This window comes from Vidua macroura, chromosome 5 (assembly GCF_024509145.1).
Source record: "Vidua macroura isolate BioBank_ID:100142 chromosome 5, ASM2450914v1, whole genome shotgun sequence".
NCBI classification, from domain to species: domain Eukaryota; kingdom Metazoa; phylum Chordata; class Aves; order Passeriformes; family Viduidae; genus Vidua; species Vidua macroura.
In genome coordinates, this window is record NC_071575.1 from 72,902,127 (window position 1) to 72,917,692 (window position 15,566).

General features: G+C 51.6%; 1 protein-coding gene across 1 annotated transcript in view; it reads left to right on the forward strand.

The window, feature by feature from the left end:
* SHANK3 (SH3 and multiple ankyrin repeat domains 3) overlaps nt 1–15,566 on the forward strand; it is a 179,018-nt gene that overhangs the window by 92,278 nt on the left and 71,174 nt on the right. Inside the window, 2 exon segments of the mRNA XM_053978334.1 lie at nt 11,375–11,401; nt 11,404–11,487. Of these exon segments, the coding sequence (XP_053834309.1) occupies nt 11,375–11,401; nt 11,404–11,487 (111 nt within the window).

The window sequence follows — 15,566 nt, forward strand, 5'->3', positions numbered from 1 at the left end:
ATTCCAAATGGATTTGGGATAATTTTTGGGATTGGAGGGGTTGTCCATGGGCTGGCCTGGAATTCCAAGGAAATTCGGGGATTTTTTTGGGATTGGAGGGGTTGTCCATGGTCTGGCCTGGAATTCCAAATGGATTTGGGATAATTTTTGGGATTGGAGGGGCTGTCCATGGTCTGGCCTGGAATTCCAACTGGATCTGGGATAATTTTTGGGATTGGAGGGGCTGTCCATGGTCTGGCCTGGAATTCCCAGGAAATGTGGGAATTTTTTTGGGATTGGAGGGGTTGTCCATGGTCTGGCCTGGAATTCCAACTGGATTTGGGATAATTTTTGGGAATTGGAGGGGTTGTCCATGGGCTGGCCTGGAATTCCAACCGGATTTGGGGATTTTTTTGGGATTGGAGGGGTTGTCCATGGTCTGGCCTGGAATTCCAACCGGATTTGGGATAATTTTTGGGATTGGAGGGATTTTCCATGGTCTGACTTGGAATTCCCAGGAAATGTGGGAATTTTTTTGGGATTGGAGGGGTTGTCCATGGTCTGACTTGGAATTCCCAGGAAATGTGGGAATTTTTTTGGGATTGGAGGGGTTGTCCATGGCCTGGCCTGGAATTCCAACCGGATTTGGGGATTTTTTTGGGATTGGGGGGGCTGTCCATGGTCTGACCTGGAATTCCAAATGGATTTGGGATAATTTTTGGGATTGGAGGGGTTGTCCATGGTCTGACCTGGAATTCCAACCGGATTTGGGGATTTTTTTGGGATTGGAGGGGTTGTCCATTGTCTGGCCTGGAATTCCAACCGGATTTGGGGATTTTTTTGGGATTGGAGGGGTTGTCCATGGTCTGGCCTGGAATTCCAACCGGATTTGGGGATTTTTTTGGGATTGGAGGGATTTTCCATGGTCTGGCCTGGAATTCCAAGGAAATTCGGGGATTTTTTTGGGATTGGAGGGGTTGTCCATGGTCTGACCTGGAATTCCAAATGGATTTGGGATAATTTTTGGGATTGGAGGGGTTGTCCATGGTCTGACCTGGAATTCCCAGGAAATGTGGGAATTTTTTTGGGATTGGAGGGGTTGTCCATGGTCTGGCCTGGAATTCCAACTGGATTTGGGATAATTTTTGGGATTGAAGGGGTTGTCCATGGTCTGGCCTGGAACTCCAAGGAAATTCGGGGATTTTTTTGGGATTGGAGGGATTTTCCATGGTCTGGCCTGGAATTCCAAACGGATTTGGGATCCTAGATTGAATTTTTCGGGGATCTTTGTGCTCTGACCTGGAATTCCAAGCAAATCCGGGCTCTTTTGTTGGGATTTTGGGAGCTGGCTGTGGTCCTGATGCGGAATTTCACCAAAATTTGGCCTCCTGTGTTGGGCTTTAGGGATTTTCCATGGTCCTGACCTGGAATTCCAACCCAGGTTGGGATCTTGGGTTGGGATTTGTGGGATTCTCCATGCTCTGACCTGGCTGAGGAGTCCACACTTCCCTGGACGACATTCCAGGGGATAATTCCAGGGATTTAGCTGGAGACCATTCCCATGTTTCATTTCCCTGTTGTTCTGTTTGTGCCTCTGCACATTTTCCATGGTTTTTTTCCTCTTTTCCATGTTTTTTTTTCTTTTCCATGTTTTTTCCTCTCTTTTCCATGTTTTTTTTCCTCTCTTTTCCATGTTTGTTTTCCTCTCTTTTCCATGTTTTTTTTTATCTTTTCCATGTTTTTTTCCTCTCTTTTCCATGTTTTTTGTCTCTCTTTTCCATGTTTTTTCCTCTCTTTTCCATGTTTTTTTCCTCTTTTCCATGTTTTTTTCCTCTTTTCCATGTGTTTTTTTTCTCTCTTTTCCATGTTTTTCTCTTTTCCATCCCCATCCACGCTCCAGACCAGCAGCTCCGTGAAGTAGGTAACTATGGAATTTTTCCTTGGAATTTTTTCTCCCCTCCCAGCTTTATCCTTTTCCCCACATTTTTTCCTCGCTGTGGCCTCCAAGTGTGGGGAGTTTCCCAGGATTTTTGGAGCTTGGCTTTTCCCGGATTTCCCTCCACTCCTGCTGTTTATTCCGGATGGGATTGGGGGGGCAGAGGGATCTTCCTCTCCCATCCCGGTTTTCCTGCACTTCCCGAAGTTTCCCTTTCCTTGTGTGTCCTGAAATTCCCAGAAAACCCAAACCGGGAAACACCTCCTGGGAAAATTCTGGAATGGGAGTTGTGGGAGGAACTGGTGGGGAATTACGGATTGGGAATTCCAAATGAGGAATTCCATGGGAATTCCTGCTGCTCGGGCATTCGGGATTTTGGGACATGATTCCCCGTGCCCTCGGGGTGGCTTTGGAATTTCTGATGCCAGGAAAATCCATCCTCTCCTGGTGATCCTGGAAATCTGATCCCGGATCCAAGGATGGGGCGATGGCGAAGAATCCGATGGGGCGCAACTGATCCCAGAAAATTCCATTGGACATCCCGAGGTTTCCATGTGCTCCCGTCACTCCTCTGCTGCCATATCCACGGAAAACCCCCTGGAAAACCCCATGGAAAACCCCACGGAAAACCCCCTGGAAAACCCCCTGGAAAACCCCCTGGAAAACCCCATGGAAAACCCCATGGAAAACCCCATGGAAAACCCCATGGAAAACCCCACGGAAAACCCCATGGAAAACTCAATGGAAAACCCCATGGAAAACCCCATGGAAAACCCCATGGAAAACTCCATGGAAAACCCCATGGAAAACCCCATCGAAAACCCCCTGGAAAACCCCATGGAAAACCCCATGGAAAACCCCATGGAAAACTCAATGGAAAACCCCATGGAAAATCCCATGGAAAACCCCATGGAAAACCCCATGGAAAACTCCATGGAAAACCCCACGGAAAACCCCATGGAAAACCCCATGGAAAACCCCATGGAAAACCCCATGGAAAACTCCATGGAAAACCCCATGGAAAACCCCACGGAAAACCCCATGGAAAACCCCATGGAAAACCCCATGGAAAACCCCATGGAAAACCCCATGGAAAACCCCATGGAAAACTCCATGGAAACCCCCATGGAAAACTCCATGGAAAACCCCATGGAAAACCCCACGGAAAACCCCACGGAAAACCCCATGGAAAACCCCCTGGAAAACCCCCTGGAAAACCCCATGGAAAACCCCACGGAAAACCCCATGGAAAACCCCATGGAAAACCCCATGGAAAACCCCATGGAAAACGCTCTTTTCCCCGCTGGCTCCAGGTGGATTCCCATTCCCAGGTAAATCCCGCCCAGCTGGAGTTGGGATCAGCCGGATTGAAACCTGGGAATTGCTGTTCCCATCAGGAAAAGGAGAGGGAAAAATGGGATTTTCCCTCCAGTTCAGGTGGATTAAGCCCGGGAATGCCGTTGGAATTGGGAATTCCGGTGCCACAGAATTCCTGAGGGAATAGAAAACAGGAAACGGCCTCAGGCTGGGCTCAGTTTGGATATTTGGGAATTTTTCCATGGAAAGGGTGGTCAGGCCTTGCCCAGGGAGGAATTCCCAGGAATTCCTGGATGTCGAGCTGGGCATAAGGTGGGATTTGATAATCCAGGAGGGTTTTTCCAAGGCCAGGAATTCCAGGATTTCAGGGTTTAATCCTGGATTTTTCCAAGGCCGGGAATTCCAGGATTTTGGGGTTTAATCCTGGATTTTTCCAAGGCCGGGAATTCCAGGATTTCGGGGTTTAATCCTGGATTTTTCCAAGGCCGGGAATTCCAGGATTTCAGGGTTTAATCCTGGATTTTTCCAAGGCCGGGAATTCCAGGATTTCAGGGTTTAATCCTGGATTTTTCCAAGGCCGGGAATTCCAGGATTTCAGGGTTTAATCCTGGATTTTTCCAAGGCCGGGAATTCCAGGATTTCAGGGTTTAATCCTGGATTTTTCCAAGGCCAGGAATTCCAGGATTTCAGGGTTTAATCCTGGATTTTTCCAAGGCCGGGAAATTCCAGGATTTCGGGGTTTAATCCTGGATTTTTCCAAGGCCGGGAATTCCAGGATTTCAGGGTTTAATCCTGGATTTTTCCAAGGCCGGGAATTCCAGGATTTCAGGGTTTAATCCTGGATTTTTCAAGGCCAGGAATTCCAGGATTTCGGGGTTTAATCCTGGATTTTTCCAAGGCCGGGAATTCCAGGATTTCGGGGTTTAATCCTGGATTTTTCCAAGGCCAGGAATTCCAGGATTTCGGGGGTTTAATCCTGGATTTTTCCCAAGGCCGGGAATTCCAGGATTTCGGGGTTTAATCCTGGATTTTTCCAAGGCCGGGGAATTCCAGGATTTCGGGGTTTAATCCTGGATTTTTCCAAGGCCGGGAATTCCAGGATTTTCGGGGTTTAATCCTGGATTTTTCCAAGGCCAGGAATTCCAGGATTTCGGGGTTTAATCCTGGATTTTTCCAAGGCCGGGAATTCCAGGATTTCGGGGTTTAATCCTGGATTTTTCCAAGGCCAGGAATTCCAGGATTTCGGGGGTTTAATCCTGGATTTTTCCAAGGGCTGGGAAGTGCCGTGTCATGCTCTGCTCCGACTGCAGAGGCTGCTCAGAAATCCTGGAATTTCCATGGAAAATCCTGGAATTTCCAGGGAAAAAAACCTCAGGAGTAAAATGTCCACAATTTTTTTAGGGAAAAGGTGACGTCATCACCCCTTCTCCCTCTTTTCCACCAGGATCCCATTGGAGCTGCCAATTCCAAGTAGGATCCATAATTTTTTTCCTGGGATTCAGATCCATCCACGGAAATCAGAATTATCCCAAATGATCCAGTGGGAATCCACTGTCAGCATTCCCATAGAAAAGCTCGGAGAAGGAATTTTTCCATCTCCTGGTGCATGATAATGGAAAATAAGGAAAAAATCCAGGAATGTTCCCTGGAAAATGGGGGGGGGGTTTCCCTGATTTTTGAGGGATGTGGGTCCAGGTTTCCATGGATTTTAGGGATCTGGATCCAGGTTTTCCACGGTTTTTGGGGAATGTGGATCCACGTTTTCCATGGATTTTAGGGATGTGGATCCAGGTTTCCATGGATTTTGAGGATGTGGATCCGGGTTTACCATGATTTTGGGGATGTGGATCAAGATTTTCCATGGATTTTAGGGATGTGGATCCAGGTTTTCCATGATTTTGGGGGATGTGGGTCCAGGTTTCCATGGATTTTAGGGATATGGATCCAGGTTTTCCATGATTTTGGGGGATGCAGATCAGGATTTCCCATGGGTTTTTTAGGGATCTGGATCCAGGTTTTCCACGGTTTTTTGGGGAATGTGGATCCACGTTTTCCATGGATTTTAGGGATGTGGATCCAGGTTTTCCATGGTTTTGGGGGATGTGGATCCACATTTTCCATGGATTTTAGGGATATGGATCCGGGTTTTCCATGATTTTGGGGGATGTGGATCAAGATTTTCCATGGATTTTTAGGGATGTGGATCCAGGTTTTCCATGATTTTGGGGGATGTGGATCAAGATTTTCCATGGATTTTAGGGATGTGGATCCAGGTTTTCCATTGCTTTAGGGGATGCAGATTGAGATTTTCCATGGATTTTAGGGATGTGGATCCGGGTTTTCCATTGATTTTGGGGGATGTGGATCAAGATTTCCCATGGGTTTTTAAGGATCTGGATCCAGGTTTTCCACGGTTTTTGGGGGAATGTGGATCCACGTTTTCCATGGATTTTAGGGATGTGGATCCAGGTTTTCCATGGATTTTAGGGATGTGGATCCAGGTTTTCCATGTTTTTTTGGGATAGTTCTGCCCTTTGTGCCGCATTCCAAGCGGGATCCCAATCCCAATCCCTACCCGCATTCCCAGGGCTCTCCTGCCCTGGGATTCTCTGGGAATTCTGACTGGGATCCAGCATTCCCAAGGCTTCCTCATCCTGCCAGAACCTGCTCTGGGAGCAGGAATTTTGGAATTCCTTCCCTAAGGATGCTGAGGGCTCCCTCTCCCTGGGGTTTCTCAGGATGGGGAATTCCCAAACCCAGCTGTTTTCCAGCTGGGAATTCCAACAGGGAGTGATCCCAAACCATTTCTCAATCCCTGCTTAGAGGGCTGATCCCAGATTTTTCCCGGAAAGCGGGCGGGGAATTAGGAAAATCCCCTCAGGCTGGAATAACATCCGAGACATTTCCCAGGCCGGATTATCCAGGGAATTTTCCGCCTCCGGAATGGCGTTAATCCCTCAAACACATCCCGGGCTTTTTCAGCGGGAAGAGGATTCCTGCGGATTCCAAAGGGATTCCCCGAACTCCCGGGGCTCCTCCTCCTCCTCCTCTTCCCGGGAAAAGCTTGGAGCAGCCTGGCAGCCGGGCCGGGTTTCCTTGGATCCCTGACTCCTTTCCCATCCATGTTTTCCGTGGGGCACGGGTGTGAGACGGCTCCGGCTGCTCTTCCCTCTTCTCCGGAGCTCCGGGAATGCTGAGCCAGGAAAGCTCCTGGAAAAGCCTGGGAAACATCCGAGAGGAATAAACGCTGGGAGAGGGAGCTGGAGCCAGGCTGGGAAAACTGGGAATGTTCCCCTGGAGAAGGGAAGGATCCAGGGAGAGCTTCCAGCACATTCCAGGCCCTAAAGGGGCTCCGGGAAAGCTGAAATTTGGGAAAGGGATGGAGGGACAGGACACAGGGAATGGCTCCCACTGCCAGAGGGCAGGGATGGATGGGATCTTGGGAATTGGGAATTCCTGGCTGGGCTGGAATTGCCAGAGCAGCTGGGGCTGCCCCTGCATCCCTGGAATGTCCAAGGCCAGGCTGGAGCAGCCTGGGATGGTGGGATTGGAATGGGATGGGATTTGAGGTCCCTTCCCACCCAAACCATTCCGGGATTCTGGGATCAAGGGAGGCTCAGAATCCATCCCGAGGGATTTTTATGGAAGTTGGGGATGGAAAAGGGAAGGGAGACCCTTCCTGGAGTCCCGAGATTCCCAGTGAAGCCCCCGGATCCCAAAATCCTTCCTGGAGCAGAGTTGAGGTGGGGCTGGATCCAATCCCAGTCTGGGAGAGCTGGGAATGGAGGGAATTCCCTGGGAAAGGGAGATTGGGGTGGGATTTTGGGAATTAGGAATTCCCAGAGCAGCTGTGGCTGCCCCTGGATCCCTGGAATGTCCAAGGCCAGGCTGGAGCACACTGGGATTGTGGGAATTTTCCTGCCCTTGGAATTCGGTGGGATTTCCGCTCCATTCCCACCCAAACCATTCCAGGATCCCTTTCCCAAGGGCAATCCCAGGAATCCCACTCCTTTTCCCACATTTTGGCTCTTTCCCGGCTTGGAGCAGGGATTGGAGGGCGTTCTCTGCTCCCAGCATTCCCGAGGCTCAGGAATTCACACTTCCAGCTGGAGATGGGCTTTTTCCCAGGATTTCCCGCTGGGATTGGTGCCTCATTCCCACTTTTCCCTCCTGGATCCCTCAGCCCGTATTCCCTGGATTTGCCTGTCCAGATCCGGCACTTCCAGGATCCCGCTGCTCTCCCAGTGCCGGGAGATTGCAGGAAAAGGGAATTTCTCCCTGCTTTTCCTCTGGAATGTGCTCAGCATTCCAGCTTTTTGTTGTTGTTGTTGTTTTCCCTCCTTTTATTCCCTGGGATGCTCCCATCGTCATTCCCGGCTCATGGGAAAGAGGGAAGAGCAGGAAAAGGAACATTCCAGCACAATCCCTCCTGGCTTTGATCCCTTTGGATCCTTCCCAGCTCCGGCCATTCCAGGATTTTCTGACCTCTGGCCTTTGCCGGCTGGGATTTCAGGGATATCCGTGCTTGGGGAATTTCCCGGGAATCTGCTGAATCCAGGAGCCTTTGGATCTCCCCGATCCCCGCGGGATCCTCCCCGTATTCCCAACATCCTGGAATTGGCTCCCTGAGGAATCCGGGATCCGTGGGATTCGGGAACAGCTTTCCCTATCCCACAGCCGTGCCAGGAGCTGGAATTCCCTGGATCCCGGTGGATGGGATTGATCCCAGTTCTTGGGAATGTGGCCCTTGGAAATATTCCAGTATTCCCACTTTTCATTTTTAAGGGCCATTCCAGGCCCACATTCCCTTGGGAATTCTGCTCCTGTGGCTCCCACCCCGCTGGAGCTGCCGGGAATTCCTTGGGATAAAGGAAGAGTGCTGGGAATGCCGCACTGGGAATTTGGGAATGATGAATCGTGCCGGGATTCATCCCAGTTTTCCAGGTGGGATCAGCTCTGGGAAGGTTTGACTGGGAATTCTGGGGGAGGGCTTGGGAAATCCTGGAATTCCAGCCCGTGGAAAAGCCATTCCCACTGTGGGAATCCCGCTCCGGGTGGGATCCAGGTCCTCGGGAATAGGGAAGGAAAATGGGAATGAGGAGGGGAGAGGAAATCTTGGATCAAGGGAAGGGTCCGGAACCTTTGGATCAGCAAATCCCATTCCCGAGCTCCTTCCTGCCCCCGGTCCTGAATTTCTGCTGAGGCTGCAATTCCCTCGGGAATGTTTTCCCGGCTCGTTCGTTCCCTCCCTTTCCTGTCCCCTTTGATTGCCGCTATTTTTTCCAAGGAATGCTTGATTAGAGCCGGAACGACGGGATAATGACGGGAATCAAAGCCGGATCCGTTCCCAAATCAGCTCCGCAGCTGGAGCCGGCGGAGCGGGGAACCGCTCCCGGTGCCGATTCCCGGATCCATCCGGAGCTGTTCGGCTCCTGGTGCTGATTCCCAGATCCATCGGATCCATCTGGGGCCATTCCCAGTTCTGATTCCCAGATCCATTGGATCCATCCAGATCCATTCCTGGTGCTGATTCCTGGATCCATCCGGATCTCTTCCCGGTGCTGATTCCTGGATCCGTCGGATCCATCTGGATCCATTCCCAGTTCTGATTCCCAGATCCATCCGGAGCCATTCCCAGTGCTGATTCCCAGATCCATCCAGATGCATTCCTGGTGCTGATTCCCAATCCCTCAGATCCATCCGGAGCCATTCCCAGTGCTGATTCCTGGATCCATCGGATCCATTCCCGACCCTCATTCCATACACGGAACGCGGATTCCCTGCGGAAATCCCTGCTGGAATTCCAGGCTGGTCCAGGCCCTTGCAGGATGAGGATGGGGAGCATTGGAAGAGAGGAGGAAAAATTGGGAATGGCTGCGGGAGAGAAGGAGAATCCAGGGAGTGAAGGATGGGAAAAGAGGGAATGGCTCCAGGGGAGATTTCAGTTGGATTTTGGGAATATTTTTCCATGGAAAGGGGAGTCAGGCCTTGGAAAGGGCTGCCCAGGGATGTTTGGAGTGAAGCCCTGAATCCCAAAATTCATTCCTGGGAGGCCGGAATTCCAAAGGGGCTCCAAAGCGGGAATTTTCCGGGGGGAGCTGATGGAGCAGAGCAGTGGGAATTGAGCAAATTCCGGGATTTGGGATCATTCCAAGGCCTGACAGCACGGAACCTTTGGAGAGGCGGAGAATTTGCATCCCAAAAAAAACCCTGGAGGAGCCTGAAGGGATTTTGCTGTTTGGCTTTTCCTTGGATTTGTTTTTCCTTGGATGCCTCCAGGCAGGATTTAATTCCTGGATCCTTCTGGGAATTCTTTGGGATGGATGGAGCAGGGCTGGATTTCTGGATGCCTGAAGAAACTTGGGATTAGCTCTGATGGATCCGCGGGAATGGGAGCTGGGATAAAGCGTCGGGAGAAATGCGGGAATGGGGCAGCAAATCCCACAGGAATTCCCGGGACTTTATCCCAATTCTGGAATCCTGGGAATGGTTTGGTGGGAAGGGACCTTCAATCCCATTCCAAGGGCAGGGAAAATTCCCACAATCCCAGCGTGCTCCAGCCTTTCCTTGGACATTCCAGGGATCTGGGGGCAGCCACAGCTGCTCTGGGAATTCCTAATTCCCAAAATCCCACCCCAATCTCCCTTTCCCAGGGAATTCCCTCCATTCCCAGCTCTCCAGACTGGGATTGGATCCAGCCCCACCCTGACTCCGCTCCAGGAAGGAATTTTGGGGATCCGGGGGCTTCACTGGGAATCTCGGGACTCCAGGAAGGGTCTCCCTTCCCTTTTCCACCCCCAACTTCCATAAAAATCCCTCGGGATGGATTCTGAGCCCCCTTGATCCCAGAATCCCGGAAAGGTTTGGGTGGGAAGGGACCTCAAATCCCCATCCCATTCCAACCCCACCATCCCAGGCTGCTCCAGCACTTTCCTGGGACATTCCAGGGATGCAGGGGCAGCCCCAGCTGCTCTGGCAATTCCAGCCCAGCCAGGAATTCCCAATTCCCAAGATCCCATCCATCCCTGCCCTCTGGCAGTGGGAGCCATTCCCTGTGTCCTGTCCCTGCAGGCCTTTCCCAAATTTCAGCTTTCCCGGAGCCCCTTTAGCCCTTGGAATGTGCTGGAAGCTCTCCCTGGATCCTTCCCTTCTCCAGCAGAACAATCCCAGCTTTCCCAACCTGGGTCCAACTCCTGGATCCCTGGAAGTGTCCAGAGCTTGGATCCCCCTGGGGTAATGGGAGCTTTCCCTGCCCTTGGAATGAGATGGGATTTGAGGTCCCTCCCCACCCAAACCATTCCAGGATTCCATAAAATTGGCGGAAGTTCGGGATCCGCCCAAGCCCAGCTTTTGGATCAGGATCTGCTCCAGGGAATGAGCCCCGGGAACAGAGGGAGCGGCCTCAGCCTGGGCCAGGGGAGGTTGGGATTGGATTTTTGGGAATTTCCCCATGGAAAGGGGCTCGGGCCTCGGCAGGGGCTGCCCGGGGAGCTTTGGGGTGGCCCATCCCTGGAGGTGTCCAAGGAATTCCCGGAATTCCACTCAGGGCTGGGATCAGGCCCAGCTGGGACTCGGTGATCCAGGAGGGCTTTTCCAGCCTCTGGAATTCCAGGATCTGGACACCCCCAGAGTGAATTTGGGAATCTGGACATCCAGAGCGGGAAAGTTCTGGAATCCAGACACCCAGACTGGGAAAATTTGGGATGAAGGCATTTAGAGTGGGACAGTTTGGGAATTTGGGATTTCAGTCATCTAGAGTGGGAAAATTTGGGAATTTGGATGTCCAGAGTGTGAAAAATCAGGAACTGGGTATCCAGAGTGGGAAAATTTGGGATTTGGTCATGAGTGAGACAGTTTGGGAATTTGGGGATCCAGAATGGGAAAAGTTGGGAATGGGCCATCCGGAGTGAGAAAAAAAATCAGGAATTTGGAAATGTATGCATCCAGAGTGGGGAAATGATGGGAATTCTGGCATCCACAGTGGGAAACGCCAGGAATTCCAGATTTTTCCATAGGAACTAAACCCACGGAAAAACTCCACATCCCTCCGGCTTTGCTTCCCGGATTCCCGCGGTGCCTCCGCCGTCCCAGTTCCCCTTTTCCCAGGATTCCCCCCTGAGTCCCGATCCCGGTTTTCCGCAGTGCTGAGCATCGGCGAGGGCGGATTCTGGAAGGCTCCGTGAAGGGCAGGAGCGGCTGGTTCCCGGCGGAATGCGTGGAGGAGGTGCAGATGCGCCAGTACGACTCCAGGCAAGGTCGGTTATCCCAGAATTCCGGCCGGAATTCCCCCCACGGAATCACCGGAGCGCTCCTCCCGGGCGGGTGGGGCTGGAGGGAATTGTGGGAATTGTATCCCAAGGGATCTGCTCCGGAGTCACGGAGTCATCATCGGGGAGTGGAGAGTTTGGGATTGGTTGGGATGGGAGCAGAGGGAAAACTGGGAAAATTGGGATTGGTCCAGCCTGGGAAAGAGGGAAAATCCAGGATGATCCAATTGTGGCATCCAGGGCCTGTGGAGCCATGGGAAAGATGAAAAGTGGGAATATCGGGAATATTTCCAAGGGATGGAGGGACAGGAGACAGGGAATGGTTCCAAACTCCAGGGAATTGTGGGAATTGTATCCCAAGGGATGAGTTCCAATCATGGCTCCCCATCATCGGGATCGTCTGCAGGAATGGAGAGTTTGGGATTGGTTGGGGTGGGAAAATTGGGATTGGTCAGTTGGAGAAGGTCGGTATCCCAGAATTCCAGCTGGAATTCCCGACGGAATCACCGGAGCGCTCCTTCGGTGGGGTGGGGATGGAGGGAATTGTGGGAATTGTATCCAAGGGTTCCATTCCAATCATGGATCCATCATTGGGATCTTCTGCAGGAATGGAGAGCTCAGGACGATGGAGGGGTGGGAGCAGAGGGAAAACTGGGAAAACTGGGATTGTCCTGCCTGGAAAAGAGGAAAAATCCAGGATGAGCCGCAGGAGGGGCTGGAACTGCCCCAGCTCTGATGGGAATTCCGGAATTCCAAAGGAATTCCTGTTCCGCTGAGGAGGAGTTTTCCATGCCTGGAAAAAGGAGGATCCAGGGGAGTTTTATCCCTTTTCCCAACTTCCTGCCAGGATCCGAGGCGGGATTGGGATCTGCTCCCAGGGATGAAAGGATAGGAAAAGAGGGAATGGCCTCAGCTTGGGCCAGGGGAGGTTGGGATTGGATTTTTGGGAATTTCCCCATGGAAAGGGGGGGTCAGGCCTTGGCAGGGGCTGCCCAGGGAGCTTATCCCTGGAGGAATCCAAAGAATTCCTGGAATTCCACTCAGGGCTGGGATTTGGCCCAGTTTGGACTTGGTGCCCTTGGAAATCTTCCCCAACCTCTGGAATTCCGTGATTCCACGATTCCCTGCCTGGGTCCAAAATAAACAAAGGAAAAATCCCATTCCCCAAGAATTCAAGGATCGGGAATCTTCCCTTTCAATGGAATTCATCAGATTCCAAACTCTCTGCGGAACCAGAATTCCAGACAGAAGGAAAAGGGATCTCCCCACATTCCAAAGGGGATTTTCCCCCCTCCTTATTTGCAACCTGGGGTTGATTCCCAGGGGAAAAAAAAAAAAAAGAGGACAAGGCATTCCTGGTTGGTTTTCCAACTTTTTTCCCAGCATTCCCCGTTCCTGGATTCCTGCTGGAAGAGCATCCCATGGAATTCCATCCCATCCACATCCCATGGATCCCATCCCATCCCATCATTGAGTCCTTCCCGATGATTTTCCAGCTGTCCATTATCCCAGAAAAAAGCAGGATGATCCTTTTCCATGGATTTAATCAGGATGCTGAAATCTGGGCTTTTCCCAAATTTCTCCCCCGTCCCTTGGCCAGGCAGATCCAAGCACATCCCAGATTTATTCCAGACCCGAATTCAAAAGGATTTTGGTAATGGATTAATGGAATGTTTAGGTTGGGAAGGGCTTTAAAGCCCATCCTGATCCCATTCCCTATGGAAACCTTCCGCTATCCAGATTCCTTCAGTCCCATCCCATCCCATGGATCCCATTCCATAGATTCTATCCCATGGATCCCATCCCATCCCATGGATCCCATCCCATGGATCCCATTCCATAGATTCTATCCCATGGATCCCATCCCATCCTGTGGATCCCATTCCATGGATTCTATCCCATGGATCCCATGGATCCCATCCCATGGATCCCGTGGATTCTATCCCATGGATCCCATAATCCATTTGATCCCCCTCCCATGGATCCCATCCCATCCCATGGATCCCATGTGTCCCATCCCATGGATTCTATCCCATGGATCCCGTGGATCCTATAAATCCCATGAATCCCATAAATCCCATGGATCTGATCACATGGATCCCATAATTTCCATCCCATGGATCCCATCCCATGGATTCTATCCCATGGATCCCATAAATCCCATGGATCTGATCCCATGGATCCCATCCCATCCCATGGTTTCTATGCTGTGGATCCCATGGATCCTGTGGATCCCATAAATCCCATGGATCCCGTAAATCCCATCCCCTGGATCCCATAAATCCCATCCCCTGGATTCTATCCCGTGGATCCCATCCCATCCCACGGATCCCATCCCAATCCCATCCCGGATTCCTCCGGCTCATTCCCGTGAATCTCAGCCCATGTCCCTGCGGATCCCGGCTGCTCCCGGATCCATCCAGCGGCTCCGGAGGCTCCGCGACGGCTCCGTTACAGGCGCTGCTATTCCTGGGAGCCGGGAAGGGAGCGGAGCCGCCGGGCCCTGGACAGCCCATGAATCCCAGCTTTTCCTCGGGAATGGGATCCAGGAGGGGCTGGGCAGCAGGGAGAGCGTCCGGAGGGATGAGGAGAAGGGATGAGCGGGATCGGGAATTCCGGAGGGCTGGAATGGCAGGAGAAGGGGGCGGGAGGAGGGAATTCCTGAATTCCCGGTGGAATGGGAAGTGCTGGGAAATGCCAGGGCTGGATGGATCAGCTCGTGGAGCTGCTGGGATCTGCTGGGAATTCGGGATCTGCTGGGAATGTCTCTCTTTCCTCCCTCCTTTTTTCCTCTTTCCCAGATTCCTTTCCTTTCCTTTCCTTTCCTTTCCTTTCCTTTCCTTTCCTTTCCTTTCCTTTCCTTTCCTTTCCTTTCCTTTCCTTTCCTTTCCTTTCCTTTCCTTTCCTTTCCTTTCCTTTCCTTTCCTTTTCCTTTCCTTTCCTTTCCTTTCCTTTCCTTTCCTTTCCTTTCCTTTCCTTTCCTTTCCTTTCCTTTCCTTTCCTTTCCTTTCCTTTCCTTTCCTTTCCTTTCCTTTCCTTTTCCTTTCCTTTCCTTTCCTTTCCTTTCCTTTCCTTTCCTTTCCTTTCCTTTTCCTTTCCTTTCCTTTCCTTTCCTTTCCTTTCCTTTCCTTTCCTTTCCTTTCCTTTTCCTTTCCTTTCCTTTTCCTTTCCTTTCCTTTCCTTTCCTTTCCTTTCCTTTCCTTTCCTTTCCTTTCCCTTCCCTTCCCTTCCCTTCCTTCCCTCATTCCCATCGGGAATCATTCCCAGATCAGCTGCTCCCTGCTGCCGGTCTCCTGGTGCCGAGCGGGAGCTTCCCGAGCTTTTTCCTTGGAATTTCCCTCTGGAATCAGAGACCCCTCAGACACGTGAGGATTTTCCCGGCCTGATCCAAGCAGAAAATTCCCTGATTTTATCCCATGTGTTGCCATTACCTGGGAATTTCCCAGGCTTCTTCTTTTCCTTGGAATTTCCCCCGGAATCCCAGCCCGGAGCCCCCTGGGGCAGTGAGGATTCCCCCAGGCTAATCCTGGAAAACTCCAGAGGGATCATTCCCAGCTCTTCCCATCCATTCCCAGATGGGAGAAGCATGGGAGCAGGGCGGGAATGTGGCTGCTCCCTTGGGATTGTCTCCCTCATTCCCAGTTTTTCTCCCAATTCCAGCATTCCCAGAGATCCGGAGACCTCCGGGAGAGCCAGAGAATCCCAGAAACATTCCCAGCTTTTCCATGGGAGCTGCTCCCTCAGGAGTGCTGCCGGGGTCTCCCTCATTCCCAGTTTTCCTCAGAATTCCGGCGTTCCCGGAGATGCGGTGACCTCCAGGGCAGCACGGAATTCCCAGGAGCATTCCCAGCTCTTCCTGTCCATTCCCATGTTGGAAAAGGAAGGAAGCGGGGCAGGAATGTGGGATTTGGGTTTTCCATAAGAAACCTTAAGTTCTCCATGAGGTCATTCCAGCCGGGAATTTTGCCGGAACTTCCCCCTGGATGATTCCCAGGAACGGCTCCAACATTCCCAGGAATTGCTGGGCCTCTCACCTCAACGGATTCTCCTCATCCACGGAGAAATTC